Below are 20,459 nucleotides of genomic sequence, written 5' to 3'. Positions count from 1 at the left end.
TAGATCAAGAGTTGTGCTTGTCAAAATTGAATTCTTTATTAATATCTTAGTTTATCAGTGTGTTTTATGTCTCACAAAATGTCTCTGTACAGCACAGATTTCTCAGGAATCCATTTCAGTATTGAACCCCTCACTTAGATATAGTTGCTCCTCTGTGACCCCTGAAAAGCAGTGAGCCTCCGATAAGTGCAGCACTGATATTGCCGTATTGATTTTCTTCCATTCCGGCTCTTGCCATCTTCTCTGAGCCACCGGTTTCATTTTGCACGACCACAATAAAAATAACAGGCCAGTGAAAGATGCCCCCAGGGGGATCACGCTGCCTTTCCATCCTGAAGAGCAGTTTACACAGGATTTAGATGTTTAACAGAACAACATGAAATATGAGACATATGAGAACCAGAGTGGATTTTCGTTTTTTTTTTTTTTTTTGGGGGGGTTCTTTAAATCATTTCATTCATAAATTTCTGTGTGTAATACTGCAGCCTCGACTACATGCAGAACAATGATGGTTTCATGTGTTCCATACACTACCTGATAGAAGTCTTGTTACCTATCCTAGTTTTAGGAAAAACAATAAATAACTTGACTTCTAGTTTATCATTTGGTATCAGAAGTGGCTTATATGAAAAGCAAAGGCTCTAGATTACGCTGATTTCACTAAAATAAAATATGATCATGCCTTGATTTTTAATTATTTCATTAGGACATTAAGGTCTGACTTTGCTTGGAACAGAAATAATGTACAGTATAGAATATAAAGTCATGGTGCAGTGGAAAAAGAATTGTTTTTGACTTCCATGAGCTTGGATGACTGCATCCATACATCTCTGCAATAATTCTAATAACTTATTAATAAAGTCATCTAGAATGGCAAAGAAAGCGTTCTTGCAGGACTTCCAGAGTTCATCAAGATTCTTTGGATTCATCTTCAATGCCTCCTTCTTCACCTGTCTGGTGACTGGACTGCTTTCGGTAACTTTTTTGGAGGCTGAATTATGAGTATAAGGAGCGCCATCCTGAAGAATATCTAAAGAATCCTGCCTTCTCCTGTGTTTTGTAATGTAATGGGCAGCACAAATGTCTTGATACCTCAGGCTGTTAATGTTGCCATCCACTCTGCAGATCTCCCACACACCCCCATACTGAATGTAATCCCAAACCATGATTTTTCCTTCACCAAACTTGACTGGTTTCTTTGAGAATCTTGGGTTCCTGTGGGTTCCAATAGGTCTTGTGTAGTATTTGTGATGATTGGGATGCAGTTCAGCAGATGATTCGTCTGAAAAATGTACCTTTTACCACTTTTTCAAATGATCAACTAAATGTCAAGTTATTTTTTGTTGCTCTTACAACTGCGATCGATGACAAGACTTTTGTCAGGTTGTTTACTGTTTTTTTTTTTTTTTGCATACAAACTAGGTACAAAAATAATAACAATGGAAACTTTTTTTTTATTTTTATTTTTTTTTGTAAATCAGGGGTAATCTGAGAAATTCAATCATGACTGTGTAGAAAACATTGCTTCTCATACAGTATATTTTGAGCTTAATTTATTCAATATTTCAACTAAAGGTAATATATTAGCCAAAATGCTTAAATATTTGCATAAACACATTTTAAGCTAGTAGATGTTATGCTCTCTTGCCCTTGCAATGCAAAAGTCATTAAAATGAAATGGGTATTATAGCAGTGCACTTTCCACATTCAGTGTGAAAGACACTTCTCCCCATCAAGTGACTACGGTTGGTGGGAGAATAAAACCAGCAAAATCTTTTTTTTTTTTGTCTTTTTTTATGACATTTTTCTCTTTTGGGCCAAAAAATGCAAGTAATTTTTTACCAATAATTTTCAGAGGCTGAAAATCTGGTGCATATTATAATAAATATATAAATAAATGTAGTATTATCTGACAAAGGAGTTGAGAAAATATGCAGAAAGTTTTACAAAAAACTGTTTTACAAAAAAAAAAAAAAAAGTCAATATAAAAAATAACTCCTCTAGAGACAAACACTGGGCACAGGCCCTTAGCCAGCCAGTGAAAGGGGTGAACCTTTGTCATTTATTCAATTTTCTATTTAATTATGAGATTTAAATACTGCTTTTCAGTGACATTTTAAGCAGTATTTTTAGCTGGATTAGCTTGTTGGATGGGAATCATAACCACACTTTTTGATGTACCAAAAATATTTCCTACAGACTTGGAATAAAGAAATGTTGAAACAAAATTATTACTTCATATATTATTTGAAAAAAGAAATTCAATTCTTAAATTAAGTTTTTAATAAAAATTGTAGTCTATTGTAACTTTACTTATGTTAGAGTGTATATTTTCAACAGCTGGTTGTTGGACTCATGAAAAATAAGTGTTTGGATTTGCTAAAACTTATTAGCTGTAGTCAACAAAGGATTTCGTTTGGTCTCAAAGCCATTTTCGATGGTATATTTTCACAATTTATCATGGCATGGCAGTCAAAATAGGACAAATGTGCTCATTTATAGACACATTTTGAACCTTTGTCATTAAGGGGTTGGTCTACAGGTCTGGGGCATTATAAAAAAAAACTAAATAACAAGAATCTAAACTAGACACAGGTGAACGCAATTAGTAAGTATAGAAATAAATCAGAGAATATTAGTAAACATGGCAACTGAGGAACATGAACTAAACACAGAAACCTAGAATCTAGTGAGTGCATACAGACTTCTAATACATTCGAACTTCCATCCTAATAATGCCAGTCTTGTTTGAATCAGTAAATGGAATCACAGATTTTTCATTTATGTATCTGATAATAGTTGAAAATCAGACAATGTTCAGAAAAATAAATCCTATCAAGAAAGTTCTTTACAGTGCTCTAACATTTGCATTTGTAATGGGATTTTGGTGAGACTGCAATTTTATAAATGTTAAAAGTCTGTTATAGAAAAAAAGCAAACAAACTTTTTCCTGAACATTTTGAATAACAGGTTGCTTGTATGACAAGCCCAGACTACTGTAGTTGGTTGTTAATGTGAGGAATAGATCTTATGAGAAAGGTTCCAGCATTGAAGATGGCCTTTGTTTCAGTGCATTCTATAGTCAGTGAATTATTTAGGAAATAAAAATAAATTTATGTTTGTTCCCTGTCAGGGTTCAAATCCACCAGAAGAGATGATAGTGATACCAGTGATTTAAACACATTTTTATTACTTAGATGGCTAACATATGCCTTTATACACTCCCCCAGTCCCCTCCTTTCTCTCTGTCTTTCACACACACACATACACACTCATCCATCCACTCTGGGATTGAGTTATCTTTACCCCTTGAGAGTGAGATTACAGGGACAGCAGGGTCCTGACGGACACAGAGATAACCGCTGGAAATCCAATTATCTTTTAGTGTTCTCTTTCTAATAGGAACCCTAATACAGAAAAGATTTTTCTGGTAACAACTGTACGATGGCAGCCGATACCTGTGTGGAAGAAAAGAAAGGAAAGATTTAGAGAGAGAGAGAGAGAGACTTCCTTCTTTAATGAGAGGCTTTCTTTATTAGAAATGAAATGTGGAGGATACTGAGCCTCAAGGCCAGATCTTGAGGATGTGATAGAACGAGGTCATTGTTCCGTCTTTCTCTGGGTCTTGTTTTTTCTTCTTAGCTTTCACTTGATCTTGAATTGATGGAGTGTAATTGAGTTGACTTCTGACTGAAGTGTGTGTAGAGAGGTGATGGGCCACTTCATTATCGTTTAGTGTCTGTGTTCCTGTAAGAGGAGACCAGGAGTTAATGACATCAACTGTGAAATGAGACTCATGACCTCGTATTATTCCAGTGTGCATGTTCACTAATCCTCCAGCCTCTGACTAGCCAAACAAAAGCAAATCTAAATGATGTGTACTTAGAGCTTCAGAAAGGTTACACTTGTGCCCTTTGATAAGTCAGCAGCTATCATTTAGCTTCACCGTAAATGAGATCTTTACAGCAAATAATGGCTTTGTGGAATACACACATACACGCTCGCTCTCTCTCTTTCCCTCATTCTGTCCTTTCTTCTTGTATCTTTAATTAATTCCCCAGGTGAAGGCAGTGCAGCAGGTCATTATACAGGATCTCATCCCGACACTCTGGTGAATACAGCCATTCTGCTTCCTTTAGTTCTCACCACTGTACACTCCAAGGTTATTTTCATAAATGGTAACTAAGGTAAAGATGATTAGTTGAAAACCTAAAACTAAACTGCATTAAAGTTGTTATATTTATTGAAAACTAGCTGAAATCAAATAAACTAGTTTGTAATTAAAAAGATCTCATCTTGTGGAAAACATTCTGGAAGATGACTGTTTTGTTTAGAGCAGAGATGCCCAAAGTCGGCCCATTGTAACCTTTGGCTCAGCTCTTCGACCCTGTTTACACTAATACATTTGCTATGGTTACGGCTTCTGTCCACACTACCCTAGAGTTTTCGAGCGCCAAAAACTGAGCTTTTTGAAAACGCTGAAGAGGCCGTTTTGGTTTTAAAATGCTGCTGCTCCGTATAAGTGTGGATGGGGGAAAAGGGAGACATCTGAAAATGGAGGCAGGGCTGCAGACATTCACCTATCTGATTGGGTTTTTTTCCTCAATATTAAGTGCACACAGTTCAGTCCTGCATCTTCTTCTTGTAAGTTCAGACTTTGTGAGTTTAATATAAAAAACTCCTGTGGACATGCGGGGTAAATCTTTGAAGGGAACAGTGTAGGCACTTCACCCTGGCTGCATTGTTTCACTATCTTAATAATAATACGAAAACATAATTTAAGGAATTGACTATTTTCAATTTGATACTAACTTAACAGACACAAAATGTCGAGACGTGGCATGGCTACATATTTATATGACCATTATCTTCACTGTATGCATATTTATAACAAAACAGAGCCTATAACATTACTGCCTCCTTTCATTTTCTTCGAAAAATATTAAACACACCCTCTATTTTGCTGAATATCAGTTTTAATAATCAATAATAGCCGTTATAAAAGTATGAAGTACAATAAGTTTATACATAGGAAATAAAGGCAAGCAATCAGTCAAATGTGCAGAATCAGTGTATGTGGTTACATAAATAAATATTAACTCATCTTTGCATTCAGCCAAAACACGTTACCTGAGAAAAAGTAAAAGATTTTAAATAGAATGAAATAGCACTCAAGTTTGATTTTTATTCCTTCATAAGGAAACGTTTGGACACCCCTGGTTTAGAGCAACAGGCTGTTTAACACATTTAGAGGGCACTTGATGCACGTAATATTAGCTGAGGCTCAAAGCAACTTCAGTTAGCCTAAATATGGGTCAAGACAATGGCATGAATGGTTCTGTCTGAAGGAAATGACAAGACCACTGATTGGATGCATTTAGAAATAGAATATAGTTGAACACTATTAGGGCACTCATTGGATAACCCTAGACTGGGGGTTATTACAAGACTTTTTTTTATTTGTATTTTTTTTTTTACTTTTATGGCATCAATATGATTTAATAAAAAAAAAAATTGACTACTTTTTGTGTGTTTGTTTTTGCCTTTATTAGGATAGGAAAGTGTTTAGACAAAATGCAAAGTTAGACTGGGTTGGGAGATGATGTTGTTAGACAGCAGATTTTACATTAATAATAACTTTATACTAGACTTCAATAAACTAGTACTAACTAGGGCTGTGCAATTGTGACAGGTATGTGACGCTGACAACAGGGGTGCAGATCCAAATGCAGGTTTATTAGTGAGGTCAGGTAAGCAATGGTCAAAACGGGGGCAAACAGAAGTATACGGGCAATCCAGAGTCGTTGTTAAAATAACAGGCAGATGGTCACAAGGCAGACAGCAGACAACTTAAAACAAACAAATTAAACGATGGTCAAAAGTAAGACAAAGGTAATGCGTTGTAATGCCACTAAGCAGATAACAAGACTCAGCAACGTTTTGTGTGTTTGTGCTGCTCTTATAGTCCAAGGCTGCATCCGAAACCGCCTACTACTCAGTAGGTACTGCATTTGAATGTAAGCGTACTACTCGGCCATTAGAAAAGTACGTTCTATACAGTACGAATGTGAAAAGTATGAATGGAATTCGGACGTACTACATCCGCCATTTTGTCATGGTCACGTGACCTACCTGCGTCATTTGCGTCGCTTCACTCCCATTCATGAATTCTCTCGCTGGGCATCATGGGATAGCGCAGCGTGCATGGGATGCACACTCCAGAATCTCGCCGGAAGTAGTAAGTCATCCGGGTACTTCTCGCATACTGATTTTCGAATTCAATGAATTCTGACATACTACTCGGCTCGCATACTGATTTTAGCGTACTATATAGTATGGAAGTATGCGGTTTCGGACGCAGCCCAAGTAATCAAGCTGTGAGCAGCTTCAGCTGTGTAAGTGTTTGCAATCACTGGTGACTTAGAGCAGGTGTGTGTGTGTGTGTGTTGCATGACTAAATATGTATTCCATAACATGGCAGATTTGTAGTTTATGTAAATGTTTACCAGCAATTGCTGGTTGTTAAATCGCTGGTGATTGTGACAGCGATATCACAAAAAAAAAACATTTATCTCAATATCATGTTTTATATTTTTTTGGTATCGATAATTATTTAATATTTTTTACCAATCCATTTAGGTGTATTATGATTTTTTAACTGCTTTATTTTAATTTACCAACATTACTAAGGCAAATTGTTTAATAGTCAAAAACAAACATATTTAGACAAAATATCTGATCTCTTTATAATAAAATAAACATAAGTGTTCAAGAGACTCTTAAACTTGATAAATAAAATTTTAAAAGTCTGTGCAATGGTAAAGTGTAAACGCTGAACAATCAAAGCAAACTTTATGGTGTGAATAATAATGATACAATAAACATCAAACTCAAAAAACATAAAAAAAAAAAAACAATCAATCAAATCTGAGCTTTCAAGTACATTATTTCATTATTCAAGTTCATATTGCAACATTACAAATTGTGAAGTTGAATGACTAGATTAGCCCATATGCTAAAAAATCTATTAGATGGGGTGCTAGTGGCTGGGAAGAAAAGAAACCACTCTGGCGACATCCTTACATGCTTTTTTTAAAATTTATAATCTCCCCACTGCTGCTAGCCACTGCACTGATATGTTGTTATTCTGACCTGAAGTGACAAGCATGAGTGCATGGTTTCTTTCACCATTTGCTTTGTGCTCGTGCTCTCCTGGTGTCTCTCGTAGCTAGGTGACCATCAAGCATTTTCTCAAAAGATGTCAAACGAACAAATCATTGCTGCAGCTCTGATACAAGTATGGAGAAAAATATAAAGCACTGCAGTATTTGGATGTTCTGAGTTTGTCTCAGATAATTAGTCTGCCGTTATTACTGAAATGTGTATAATCCATACAAAGTGTGAAGCAGATTGGTTAGTTGTACTTGCATGAATTGCGGTGTGCTCGCGGCATTCCGAAAAGTTCAGATGTTTTACATAAATTTGCATTGCTTCTAAGGCATGCGCTCAGCAGCCACATTTTGATAAAACTATATAGCTTCATACCGAAACTTCATACCAAACTTTTTTTTGATATTGACAATGGTGTTTGGTCAAAAAAAGTTGATAACAATTTTATCACCCAGCCCTATTACTAACCATCGCTTAATATGTTATATTTTTTTAAATATTTTATTTTAAACATTATTGTCAATGTTTTGCTCTTTTTTTTAATGCCAATAGTTCCAATCAATGATCAAAATCGAACCCTTGCCCGGAATTCTTTTATTGCTGAATGTTTCAACATTTTGAGTCAATTCAAAGATTATTTATAAAGACGAACACAAGATCATTCATTAAAATGATCCTTTAAAAAAAAAAAATGTGTATATATATATATATATATATATATATATATATATATATATATATATATATATATATATATATATATATATATATATATATATACACACACACACACACACACACACACACACACACACACACACACACAGTTGAAGTCAGAATTATTAGCCCCCCTGAATTATTAACCCCCTGTTTACTTTTTTTCCTTGATTTCTGTTTAACGGAGAGAAGATTTTTTTCAACACATTTCTAATCAAAGTAGTTTTAATACCTCATTTTTAATAACTGATTTATTTTATCTTGGCCATGATGACAGTAAATAATATTTTACTAGATATTTTTCAAGATAAGTTATTGTATAATGGTGGTTTGTTCTGTAGACTATCGAAAAAATATATAGCTCAAAGGGGCTAATAATTTTGTCCCTAAATTGGCTTTTAAAAAATTAAAAACTGCTTCTATTCTTGCCGAAATAAAACAATAAGACTTTCTCCAGAAGAAAAAATATTATCAGACATACTGTGAAAATTTCCTTGCTCTGTAAAACATAATTTGGGAAATATTTAAAAAGAAAAGAAAAAAAATCAAAGGGGGGCTAATAATTCTGACTTCAACTGTACATTCAAGTCTTTTTTTCTGAGCTGCACTGCGATAAGAAGAAAAGAGCAGGGAAATTGTTCAACACATTTAACATTAAAGTGTTGACACTCGATCACAATAACCCATTTCTTGCTCTTCTTTAAACCTGTTATATTTATATAATCAAAAAAACATTTTTCACATGCTTGTGAAGATATCCTTTCAGACTGTTTATTTGACCTGTGTTATCACGTTCTCTACAGCAGCCCCGCGTTCATAGTCTGCTGTTCATTGGTTTCAGTGCTTCCTTTATTTACTAGAAGTAAAAACATTATCCCGCATTCACATTCATCCACACCTGCTCCTCTTCGCCTGCTGGCAGACATGTTCATTTTTCACTGGCCGCACATCTCCTTCATTTGACTATTTTTCACCTCAAAAGGACAGTTAATTCCTACTATTTTTCACCCGCCGTGACCTTGAAGTTGCCAGAGTCACCTGCCTGTGGCCCGTGTAGAGTAATGGAACTACAGAAATGCCTGTTTTTTTTTTTTTTTTGGAAAGGGGATGGGAGAAAAGATGAAGAATCTGCCATCTACACATTGTGACTAGTCCATTAAAAGCACAAAATGAAGTAGGGAGAAAAGGGATAGAGGGAAGCCAGAGATACTTTGATAAGTTGTTGCACCTGTGTTAACCTTGATGGTCACCCTGACTAGAAATGGGGGTGGCAGCATATTCTCTCTCTCTCTAGTTGCTTTGCACTGGATTGCTGCTCCATCTATCGCCCAGGGAACAAGAGATGGAGGGAAATCAATACACCGAAGCGTCGGCTGACAGCAGTATCGCTCCAGAATTGAAGTGCCTGTCAGCCTTTGTCATTCGGTGACTTTTGTTCGCTATTGTACTTTTAAGCCGTCATTTTTCTTGGTTGTCACTTTTTCGCTTTCCGGGCTTGCTTTTGTCTGAATTCCCTTGGCTACAATTTCAACACAGTGACTTCAAATTCAGAAAGAAAGTGGGTCAAAAGATCAAGTGCAATGAAAATCTCTTGGATTTGATTGGCTGAATGACATGGCATATGCTTTTTTCCCTTCGATTTTCATTTTGTTTCTCGGAGTGGCGCATGCATATCCTTTGCACTGTATTTGCATTGGCTCAGATGCTGCAAGGACAGAGGCATCAGTAGGACAGTTTCCCGCTGTAAATGAAACCCTGAGGGAGGGACCGGCGAGGAGAGGAGGAAGATGATAGTGACTGTGCTGTGTACTTCACTGTCAACAGAGTGCAAATCAAGCAGTTTAACAAGATCCCTGCTGTTTTCACTCGCTCTATGAGAAACACTGCAGACCCTTCACTTTGGATGTAATGCTTAGACTTACATGCACGCTTGGCCATGTCATGTTGCACTAACTAACTCGCATACGCAGGGGCTGATGCACATAATGAGTTCTGCTCTCTGGCAGATGATGATTATTTTGTTTAACCTTGCTACCCTGTTTAGGGAGGAGAGGGTAACATTGCCGCCTATGAGGATATGCTTACCCTGATAAATTGCACAGTCATTGGAATATTAGTGTGTTTGTTTGCTCTAAAATATAAATTTGTAGAGCTTAGTTTTTATAGTAATAATATTGATATGGTTTGTAAACAACACAATGACACAACAATCCAAAACTTTGTGACATAGTCGCTAAATCAAATGAATTTGTACGATTTCATTTGTTCATTTTGTTTTCGGCTTAGTCCCTTTGGTAATCAGGGGTCGCCACCGTGAAATGAACCACCACCTTATCCAGCAAATGCTTTATGCAGCAGATGCACTTCCAGCTACAACCCATCACTGGGGAAACACCCATGCACACTTTTTCACACACATACACTTTAGCCAATTTAGCTTATTCAGTTTATCCATAATGCATGTCTTTGAAACTGGAGCACCTGGAGGAAACCCAAGCTAACACGGGGAAAAGTCCACAAAGATTTGCCAACTGACCTTGCCAGGGCTTGAATCAGTGAACTTCTTGCTGTGAGGTGATCGTGCTACCCACTGCATCACTGTGAAGAGTTGTACGTTCTCATTTGTACATTTTAGTACAATTTGCTCATGCCCCAATGATGGTTGGGTTAAGGGTTGAGGTTTCTGGTTTTACAAATCATACATTCATTCATTAATTTTCTTTTCAGCTTACTCCCTTGATTAATCTCGGGTTACCACTGCAGAATGAACCACCAACTTATCCAGCACATGTTTTTATGCAGTGGATGCCCTTCCAGCTGCAACCCATTTCTAGAAAACATCCATACACACTCATTCACAAATACACTATGGACAATTTAGCCTATAATTCACATACCGCATGCCTTTGGACTTGTGGGGGAAACCAGAGCACCCGGAGGAAACCCACGCGAACACGGGGAGAACATACAAACTCCACACAGAAACGCCAGCTGACCCAGCTGAGGCTTGAACTAGCGACCTTCTTGCTGTAAGGCAACAGCACTACCTACTGCGCCACCGCGTATCAAATCGCACATTTTCGTACTAATTAAATTTGAATTAGCCACTTTTCTGAAAATATGTAAAATAGCTGCATTTCCTTGTAAGATCGACAGGGGTGGACTTAACCAAAAAGAGAGGAAAGCAGCTGCTTAGGGCCCCATGGAATTAGGGGACCGGACCAATACCAATGCCATATTAATCGTATAACTCTTTTATAAATGTTCTATCATAAGTTGTAAAATCTGTCTATAACCGTTAAGATTTTCATGTTTTTACTTTTTTTAAGTGCACATGCAAATATTAAAATCTAATCAAAAATATGGCTTATTAACTGTACATAGTTGATAATAATTTGTAAATTCTTTATATTTCATTTTACATTAAGTAGATAAAGGTTCCACTGAAAATATTTTTATAACATGCATTTAGTCTATTTACAAAACAGGGAAAAAAATATTAGTAAAGACAAACAGTGTTTTGAGTTTCAATGCTAGGGTCCCATATCTTGCTTAGGGCCCTCAAAATACTATGTCTGCCCCTGAAGATTGGTCAACTATACATTCATAAACAGGGTGTCCGCGGGGTCTTAAAAAGTATTAAAATTTGATAAATCAATAATGAGAAAATTAAGGCCCTTAAAAGGTATTAAAAAGTCTTAGTCACTTTTTTTTACAAGGTTTTATATATTGTGCAAGCATTGTGCAAAGTTTTTGACTCCAAAAAAGCATACATATATATTTATTTTCTTCCTAATATTAGCAATGGTGTGCTTGATCGTTGAAATTTTTTTTTGGGCCGAGGCATGCTCGGCCAAGGTCCTCTGTTTGGGTGATGTCACTTAATTGTAAGTTGAAAAATGTAAGTTTGCATACTCCTAGTTGGAGAAAGATGAGTTTAGACAGTGGCTGAAGCCTGTCCCTGAAAACAACTGCACAATTGATTCTATCGAGCTTTGTTTCTTCCAAGCTTATCTGTTGAGTTCTGTTGCATGATTGTGCTCCATCAATTTATTAGTTTTATTATTAGTTGCTGTTTATTAGCAACTTTTTATTAAATTAAAGGTTTGATACTGATTTGAACTTGAAGTGGTGATGAGGTCTTAAAATATTCTGAGAAAGTTTTTAAAAAGTCTTTAAAATGTATTGAAATTACCTTTAGTATTCCTGCATATACCCTAGATCTTTTTTTCTTACAAAACATGAAGGCCACTATGTTTTTGACATTACAACTTTTCTGGAAGGAAGCATGCAGAGAATGTCTTTATAAAATGTCTTCTTGTCAACAAAATGACACTCAAGCAGATAGCTGAATTGTGAATAAGAATAGCAATTGTTTAAATTTGTTTTGAAGATTTTTTTATGTAAATAATTGTATACAAGTTAAGCATCCAATGATAATGCTATTTATAATGATTCAATATTTAACATATAAAGAATTTTTTTTAACATTTGTAAAACATACTAGCTGGGGTTGACTTATAAGTAAATAAAGCTTGAACAAAGCCTTTCTCAATTAAGTCAATGGAAATAAGCCAGTGGATCACCTGACCTGTTACAGTATAGTTTACATGTTTGTATTTGTACAATAAAAGAATCAATTAATAAAAAAATACAATACAATTCTCTGTGGGATAATTACAGTTTAAATATAATATTAAAATGCAGTTTCCTTTGATAAATTTAGAAATAGGAATGTGTGCAGTTTACATAGACATTTGTTGTAATGCTGACTAAATAGTTTTAGACTACTGTGGACGATACCGTTAAAGTTTTGATAATAATATGGCTCTAATGGTTTGTCATGGGTGTAGTCCATTGAAGGAAATGAGTGCTGACCCTGTCCGATTCAGTTCCGCAGAACACAGAACATTTGGAGATGTGGATGATTACTCTGTCTGAAGTCATAAACACATCGCTTTCATGGTTTTGCTTCAGCCTCTATGGCTTTAACTTCAACTGCGCTGTGACTGGAGATTGTGGTTCCTCCTTCAGCGGACTGCCAAACATGTGCGAGACCCTTTGAATTAAGGTCACCTCGTAGGCTTTCCAAAAGCCTTATGATGTCACTACAGAATAACAGCCCCAAACGTGATGATAATGCCACTGCTATGCTTTTCACCTGAATGTTTCCTATAATTCAACTTGTATGCTCAGCTGCAAGGAAGCCATTTGTCAGGAAGTTCATGAAAATTACCAAGCCCATTATGGAGCTCAGGGATTTGGTGCCGTTGACACTAGTTGATAAAGTGCCTGTTTATGCCAAAGTGTTTGAACTCGTGACAGCTAATTAATAATGTGTTAATCACTCTGAGAAGGGAATAATGGAAAAATATGGATGAATGCTCTTTTTGTTTCTATTCTGATAAGGTTTAGACAGCACCTTTTTCAAACCTTTCTGATTCCATTTCTTAAAGGATTCAATTGTTAGGATGGTATCATAAAATAATAATAATAATAACAACAACAACAACCTATTTTTCAAATCACTAATTATCTGTGCATCTATTACTGTGGCCAAAACATGTTTAAATTTCTTGTTTTTGCTTTCCTTTTCTAATCAAAATAAATGCTACTCAGCCAGAATTTTCCATTTCTTTCGCAGATGTGACCTTTTGTGCAGAACAAAGACAAATCGCTGACTTTATTTCCGTTCTTTTATTCCCACTCTTTTGTTACCCCAGACATCCAAATAGGTTCACATTTGAACATTCACCCTTTACATTTTAATCTCTCTTTTATTCCTCTGTCCTCTTCTCGTGGCTTTAAGGTCACTGCAGAGTTAAGAACAGCAAAATGAGACACAGATTGATAATTACGAGAGGGAAGCCCCTCTAATGTGATTTATCTCTATGGATTTTCTGTCATACATGAAGAGTCGATCCTCAAATTGGAGAGGAGGGCCCATTAGAAGGCACTTTGGAGCGTTTACCGCTAACTTTACAGAGGCAGGCTTCTTCGTTTGCTGCCGCTGCACACCAGACCACTGCTTTTACTGTATTTGTTGTCTGAGGCGGGTGCTGTCTAAGGCTAATTTAATTTAGGGTCATAACACGCAATGGATGAAGCAGAGGGAATTACATTAAAACAAGCCTTAGTGGTTGCTGTAACCTTTCCGCTTGATTGCTGTTTGCTAGACGTTGCATCAGAATCAGATAAGAGGCACCGAGGAAAAAATCAAGCCATGTTGTTTTGTGCTTTGAGCACGGTTTTCGTTTATTCTGGGTTGAATTCGTACCAGCTTTGTAGCTCATCTCTTGATTTATTGATTCTGATTGTTACACGGGATTTCACAAAGGACTGCTTATTCATTTACTCCTCTATTTTGGTACCGACAGATAAAACGTAATTTAAGTTCTAGCAAAAGGATGTTTGCAGTGTTAGGTGTTTGCGTAAAGAATCACATTCGAGTTCAAAGGCTTTTCTGATAACAAATTCTGACAAAGAAAAATGTCTCCTTGTGCATTATGGGTAGGTTCTACATTTTTTAGTGTAGCCCAAAGGCATTAGCAAATACATGTCCACTGTTATTAATCACTGTGACAATGGGCTGGAAATGACCCAGAGTTCCATTTGTTTCCTGTGTGTATGGATTTACTACACACACACACACACACACACACACACACACACACACACACACACACACACACACACACACACACACAAGCTCAGGTGTCAACACACACACTAATGATGTAGTATGCTTCTTTTTCTACATCTGGTCTGATGGACAGCATTCTTCTCAAGTGAAAGTAACACAGGAACAGACTTGTGCCTCCAAGTAACTTTCATATGTGGCGCATTATAGTGAACGTGTTTTGAATGAATGCCTACGATATTGTGATGATTAAGTGTTGCTTTATTCTTCTGTCCGCAGTCTCATTGTGCTCAATATTCAGCTGAGAAACGCGATGAGGAGAAGATGTGTGATCACCTGATCAGGGCCGCCAAGTACCGGGATCATGTGACGTCCACGCAGCTCATCCAGAAGATTGTAAACATCCTCACAGACAAACATGGTGCATGGGGCAGCTCGGCTTTCAGGTACAATTTCATTTTTGCAGTTTAAATGGATCAAATGCTCTTTGTAAAATTCCACTAAAGTATATAATACTAGACTAAGCTAGTCTGACTTCTGGTTTAAAGACATATATCTGGTCTGAATTTTCTATTTTTTCAATTTATAGCTTGTTATGACCAAGCATGCTGATCACTGACTTCTGAAGGGACCAACAATGGGTCTTACCTGATGTTTCGAACAGGGTTATTTGAAATGCTGTTAAGGCTAATGACTTGGTTTTCTAATGACTCAAGTCTTTCTTTAAAAGCATTATTTTATCACACTGTTTAGGCCTTTGACTCACCAAATCATTGGTGACAGTTGGCCATTGGTCAACACTGGGCCATCTGTGATCACCTGTCAGGCTAGTTTGTTTGGGGTTGAGAGAGGGAACACAAAGAACCAGTTGTCATCTTGTTGCATTTCTCAAATATTAGCAATCAGTATATATTTTCAGTTAATCAGACATACACTCACCGACCCTATTTTGCCTTCAGAACTGCCCTAATTCATTTTGTCATAGATTCAACAAGGTACTGAAAATATTCATCTGAGATTAGGGTCCATATTGACATGATAGCATCAAACAGTTGCTGCAGATTTGTCATCTGCATATCCATGATGCAAAACTCACATTCCACCACATCTCAAAAGTGCTCTATTGGATTGAGATATGGTGACTGTGGAGGCCAAACGAGTACAGTGAATTCATTGTCATGTTCAAGAAACCAGTCTGAAATGATTCATGCTTTGTGACTTGGCGCATTATCCTGCTGGAAGTAGCCATCAGAAAATGGGTACACTGGGGTCATAAAGGGATGTACATGGTCAGCAACAATACTCGGGTAGGCTGCGACGTTGACACAATGCTCAATTAGTACTAATGGGCCCAAAGTATGCCAGGAAAATATCCCCAACATCATTACACCACCGCCATCAGCCTGAACTTTTGATACAAGGCAGGATGGATCCATGCTTTCATGTTGTTGATGCCAAATTCTGACCATACCATCTGAATGTCACAGCTGAAACCAAGACTCATCAGTCCAGGCAACGTTTTTCCAATCTTCTATTGTCTAATCTTGGTGAGCCTGTGCTAATTGTAGCCTCACATTCATGTGCATAGCTGACAGGAGTGGCACCTGGTGGGGTCTTCTGCTACTGTAGCTCATCCGCCTCAAGGTTTGACGTGTTGTGCATTTTGAGATGGTTTTCTCTATACCTCAGTTGTAACGAGTGGTTATTTGAGTTACTGTTGCCTTTCTATCAACTCGAACCAGTATGGCCATTCTCATCTGACCTCTGGCATCAACAAGACATTTGCACTCACAGAACTGCCGCTCACTAGATATTTTCTATTTTTCTAATCATTCTCTGTAAACCCTAGAGAAGGTTGTGCGCGAAAATCCCAGTAAATCAGCAGTTTCTGAAATACTCAGACCAGCCCGTCTGGCACCAACAACCATGACACGTTCAAGTAACCTAATTCACCTTTCTGACCCATTCTGATGCTCGGTTTGAGCTGCAGTAAATTGTCTTGATCATGTCTACATGCCTAAATGCATTAAGTTGCTGCCATGTGATTGGCTGATTAGAAATTTACTTTAACCATCAGTTGTACAGGTGTACCTAATAAAGTAGCCGGTGAGTGTATTTGTACAAGTGAATCCCTCTGTGGTTATTGAAAAAGTACAGTGAAAATGACAAGGTTTTCTATTGTTGAATGACAATACAGACTACTGCCACCTTCAGGTATGGAAAGATGCATCTCCTCACACAGTAACAGAACGCACATTGAAGTTTCAGTCAGCTGTTGTCTGTTTGGTATATTTAAGTGCAGCGTTTTGGTCCAGATGGGACCAGATGCTTCGCTGAGGCAACAACACTTTCTTTTCTTTCTTTTTTTGTTGCCGCTGGCAATATGACATCAACATGGTTTTTGCCTTTACGTTCAAACTGAAACCAACTATTTAGAATCAGTGTCTGCTGTTTTTGGTTAGCGCTAAGGCCCAAGTAATCTGTAATTGTCACAAAACTATTATTGTAAAATAATTCATAAAATCAGTATTTTAATGGCATCTGAGATATATTATTAATGAAATTCATTTTAAGATTTTCTTCTTATTTTGTGGTATTTCTTGGTTGACCAATGAATCATACTCGAAATATGACATGTAATTATTTAAAAAGAAAGATACAAAATAGTATGAAAATCTTGAACACCTGGGGCCTCATGTACGAAGACTTGCGTGGAAATCTTACTAAAACATTGCGTACGCACAAAGCTGTAAATGTGCGTACGCAGAAAAAAATTCAGATGTATGAAACACTGCGTACACCGAATCTCACGCATATTCTTTTGTACATCCGAATGACGTGAAACTGAGCGCAACATGCACGAGCGCAAAACCCCTCCCTGCCTCCTCCCCCGTATGAATATGCTAATGACTATGCTAATGGCAAAATCCAAAGAAAAAGCAATGGCAAAATCAAGCAAAAAGAGAAACTTTGAACAGAATGTGAATTGGAGGTGCTCCTTTCGGAGGTAGACCGGAGAAAAGCGGTGTTATTGGCAAGTTTGTTCTCCGGAATTAACAACAAAAGAAAAAAAATAAAGTGGGAGAGTTTAGCTGATGCAGTTAACACAGTTGGGTCTGAACATCGCACTGAGTGCATTAAAAAAAAAATTAATTGTCTGGTTTATATTTGTAAAATGTTGCAGCACTCTTAACAGTCTCAGTGGCGCACCTCGTAAGACGCATGTGGTCATGTTATGACACGTTCGAGCATGAACTCGATATACGGATATAACCCTATCCGTATATTGGCATCTTTCCGAGCACAGTTCAGCTTGGTTCATCCCTGTCTTACAGTATGCTGGCGTCCTACTGTACCCCCATGCCAAATCATCTGTAATCATTAGACCTCATATTATTTACCTCTCTTGCGATAGGCTAAACCTACATTTCCGCCCATTATGGGCTCTAATGGAGGCCTAAAGTCATGATTCTGAGCCTGGGTTACGTCTTATTGCTTCGGTTTCTGCGTATGATGCATTGCTGTTGGAATGGGATGAAAGCCAGTCAATGTTACCTGGCCATTACTGAAGGAAACATAAGGAGCTCTATTTATTTCTGTAAACACACTGAATATCCCTTAATGATGCCGTCATGCATTGCTTCTCTCTAGAAACCCATTGCCTCTGTAGTTCAATTTCTTTTCTTTTTTTTTTTTTTTTTTCTTTTGCTGTGTTCCAAACAAAATGTGTTCTCTTGAGATTTGGAGACCAGTCTGTGTTTTTTTTTTTTTTTTTTTTTGTATCAAGATTTTGTGCTCGCTCTCTCTCTGGTCTTTCCTCTTAGTATTCTGCAGTCATATAATGGCAGAGTGCTCTGTTCTCTCTTTTGGCTCACTCCCCATTACTGGCCTTTATGTAGCAGGGCTATTGATGACTTTTGTAATAGCATGCGATGGGCACGTGGTGACGCTGGCACAGTCTCGGAGTGTGTTTAATAAATCACAATCAGACCCTGCTGTTACATCAATACTTCTGCTCAATTACCCAGAAGGTCATGGGCAAAAATGCTGGAGAGCTGAGGGTCGGTAACTACAGAGGAGAGAACAACATCTGGAAATAAAAGAAGGGACAAACACACACACACACACACACACACACACACACACACACACACACACACACACACACACACACACACACACACACACACACACACACACACACACACACACACAAACTGCAACATGCAACTAGCAGCTGCTTGTATATATTTGATAATCCTGTGGTTTGTAAAGGTGGAATGAATCACGTTAACACAAAAGGGTTTAAAAACAATAACTGACACTAGTATCTTTACCATTTTTGAATAATTCAATTCACACGAGAAACATTTTTTTTCAGAACAAAAAAAAAGAATTTCAACTTTTTTACATAGCACTGCTCAATGTCAGTTCCAAAGCAGTGAACCAATCAGAAGTCGCAGGTGGGGCAACTGTTATGAGCTTCTGTTTACAGTAGCATGGTGGCATTACAACTATTTTATTAAAAAAAAAAAAAAAAAAAAATAGCTTTTGAAAACCATTCCTGATTGTTGCTGATTGTGATTTTAGACTCAAAGGCACATTCTGCATCAATAGTCCCTAAATTGTACTGCTGTAGTCTTTCTGCTCAATTACTGACTGCATTTGTTGTTGTTGTTGTTGTTGTTGTTGTTGTTGTTGTAAATGAACCGAATTGTGATACTTGTATCATGAAGGTTTGGGAAAATTAAATATGTATAATTATTTATGAGCAATATCACACGAGTAGCAGTGCAATATGGCTGTATATCGGCTCTGTTTGGAGGGTGTATTGGTACAAGGCTGCTGGCCGAGTGTCTTAGTCTCCCATCAGTGTAATATTGCATTTATACAACAGTTTGACAGCATAATTGTGTATATAAAAAAGAAAATCAAACCCTTTTGTAAGAGTGACTACTTTCCTCCAGCAATCATTTACATTTACAGATGACGTCAGAACAGCAGAAACCGTTGCTACTTCACCAACATCACTTAAGAGCTCGTATTTGAATGTTTCTATAGCGTAATGTTTAAAGTGATGACAAAACAGGTGATTTTGCGGACATTTTAAGATAATAAGGCTGAAATCACAATATTTAAACCCAAAAAAGCCAAGGCAGGGCCTACACTACCAGATTGCTGTTGTGTTTGCGATAAGGAAACATGCTAAACACATGCAAAAATTTCTTCTTTTTTTTTTTTTACTGAACTAGTCTGCAATAACAAACCCCAGGAGAAGCATAACAAACAGATGGCCAACCAAAAAGTTACTCTGGGTTATACAAAGAGTGGACAACACAAAATATATACATTCCTGATATGAGTCCCATCTTACACTTAATACACTAAAATTATACCGTTTAAACTACAGCACTACAACATACAAAAGAAAGAGATCAACTTAGAGTATCACTCACCAGGTTAATAATGATTTGATCAGCTGTAGTTAAAAATCACAATTTCTTTTGAAAAGTTTTATTGTGCGGTCTCTGTCCCACCATCTTTTTAATTGAACAACTTCAAATTGTCTTTGCTCTGCTCAATGACAGGCTAATGGCCGCCGATGTGCTGTATCTCAGAAATTATAAATATTTTAATATAGCCGCTATCCTTATAAATAAACTGCACAGTTGCAATCTAAACAACTACATTCTCGACTAAAAAAAAACCTTAAGTGCATTATGTTGTCCAACAGCAGCAATATTTTGTCAAATTGTAGAGTGTCCTCTGCTTGTCGCTGTATGTGGGTGGAATAATACACAAGGGTGAAGAGGCTGGAAGAGTGCTGTTATTTGCGCAATATCGCACGGCTATTAGCCAATCAATTCCAAGAACCAGACAGAACTGTTGAAAAAATATATACATCCTTTATAATTACACCCTTATAATTCTA

General features: G+C 37.1%; 1 protein-coding gene across 7 annotated transcripts in view; it reads left to right on the top strand.

Annotated features, from left to right (window-relative positions):
• lrba (LPS-responsive vesicle trafficking, beach and anchor containing) overlaps positions 1-20,459 on the top strand; it is a 410,338-nt gene that overhangs the window by 195,002 nt on the left and 194,877 nt on the right. For all 7 annotated transcript variants that reach the window (XM_087237193.2, XM_087237191.2, XM_087237187.2 and 4 more), the window contains exon 36: positions 14,807-14,973. In XM_087237193.2, the coding sequence (XP_087093319.1) occupies positions 14,807-14,973 (167 nt within the window). The remainder of the gene's footprint in view (positions 1-14,806; positions 14,974-20,459) is intronic.

This window comes from Danio rerio, chromosome 1, assembly GCF_052040795.2.
Source record: "Danio rerio strain M-AB ecotype USA chromosome 1, GRCz13ab, whole genome shotgun sequence".
Lineage (NCBI taxonomy): Eukaryota > Metazoa > Chordata > Actinopteri > Cypriniformes > Danionidae > Danio > Danio rerio.
Note: the sequence above shows the minus strand (reverse complement) of the source record. Positions and strands in the feature narration are given on the sequence as shown.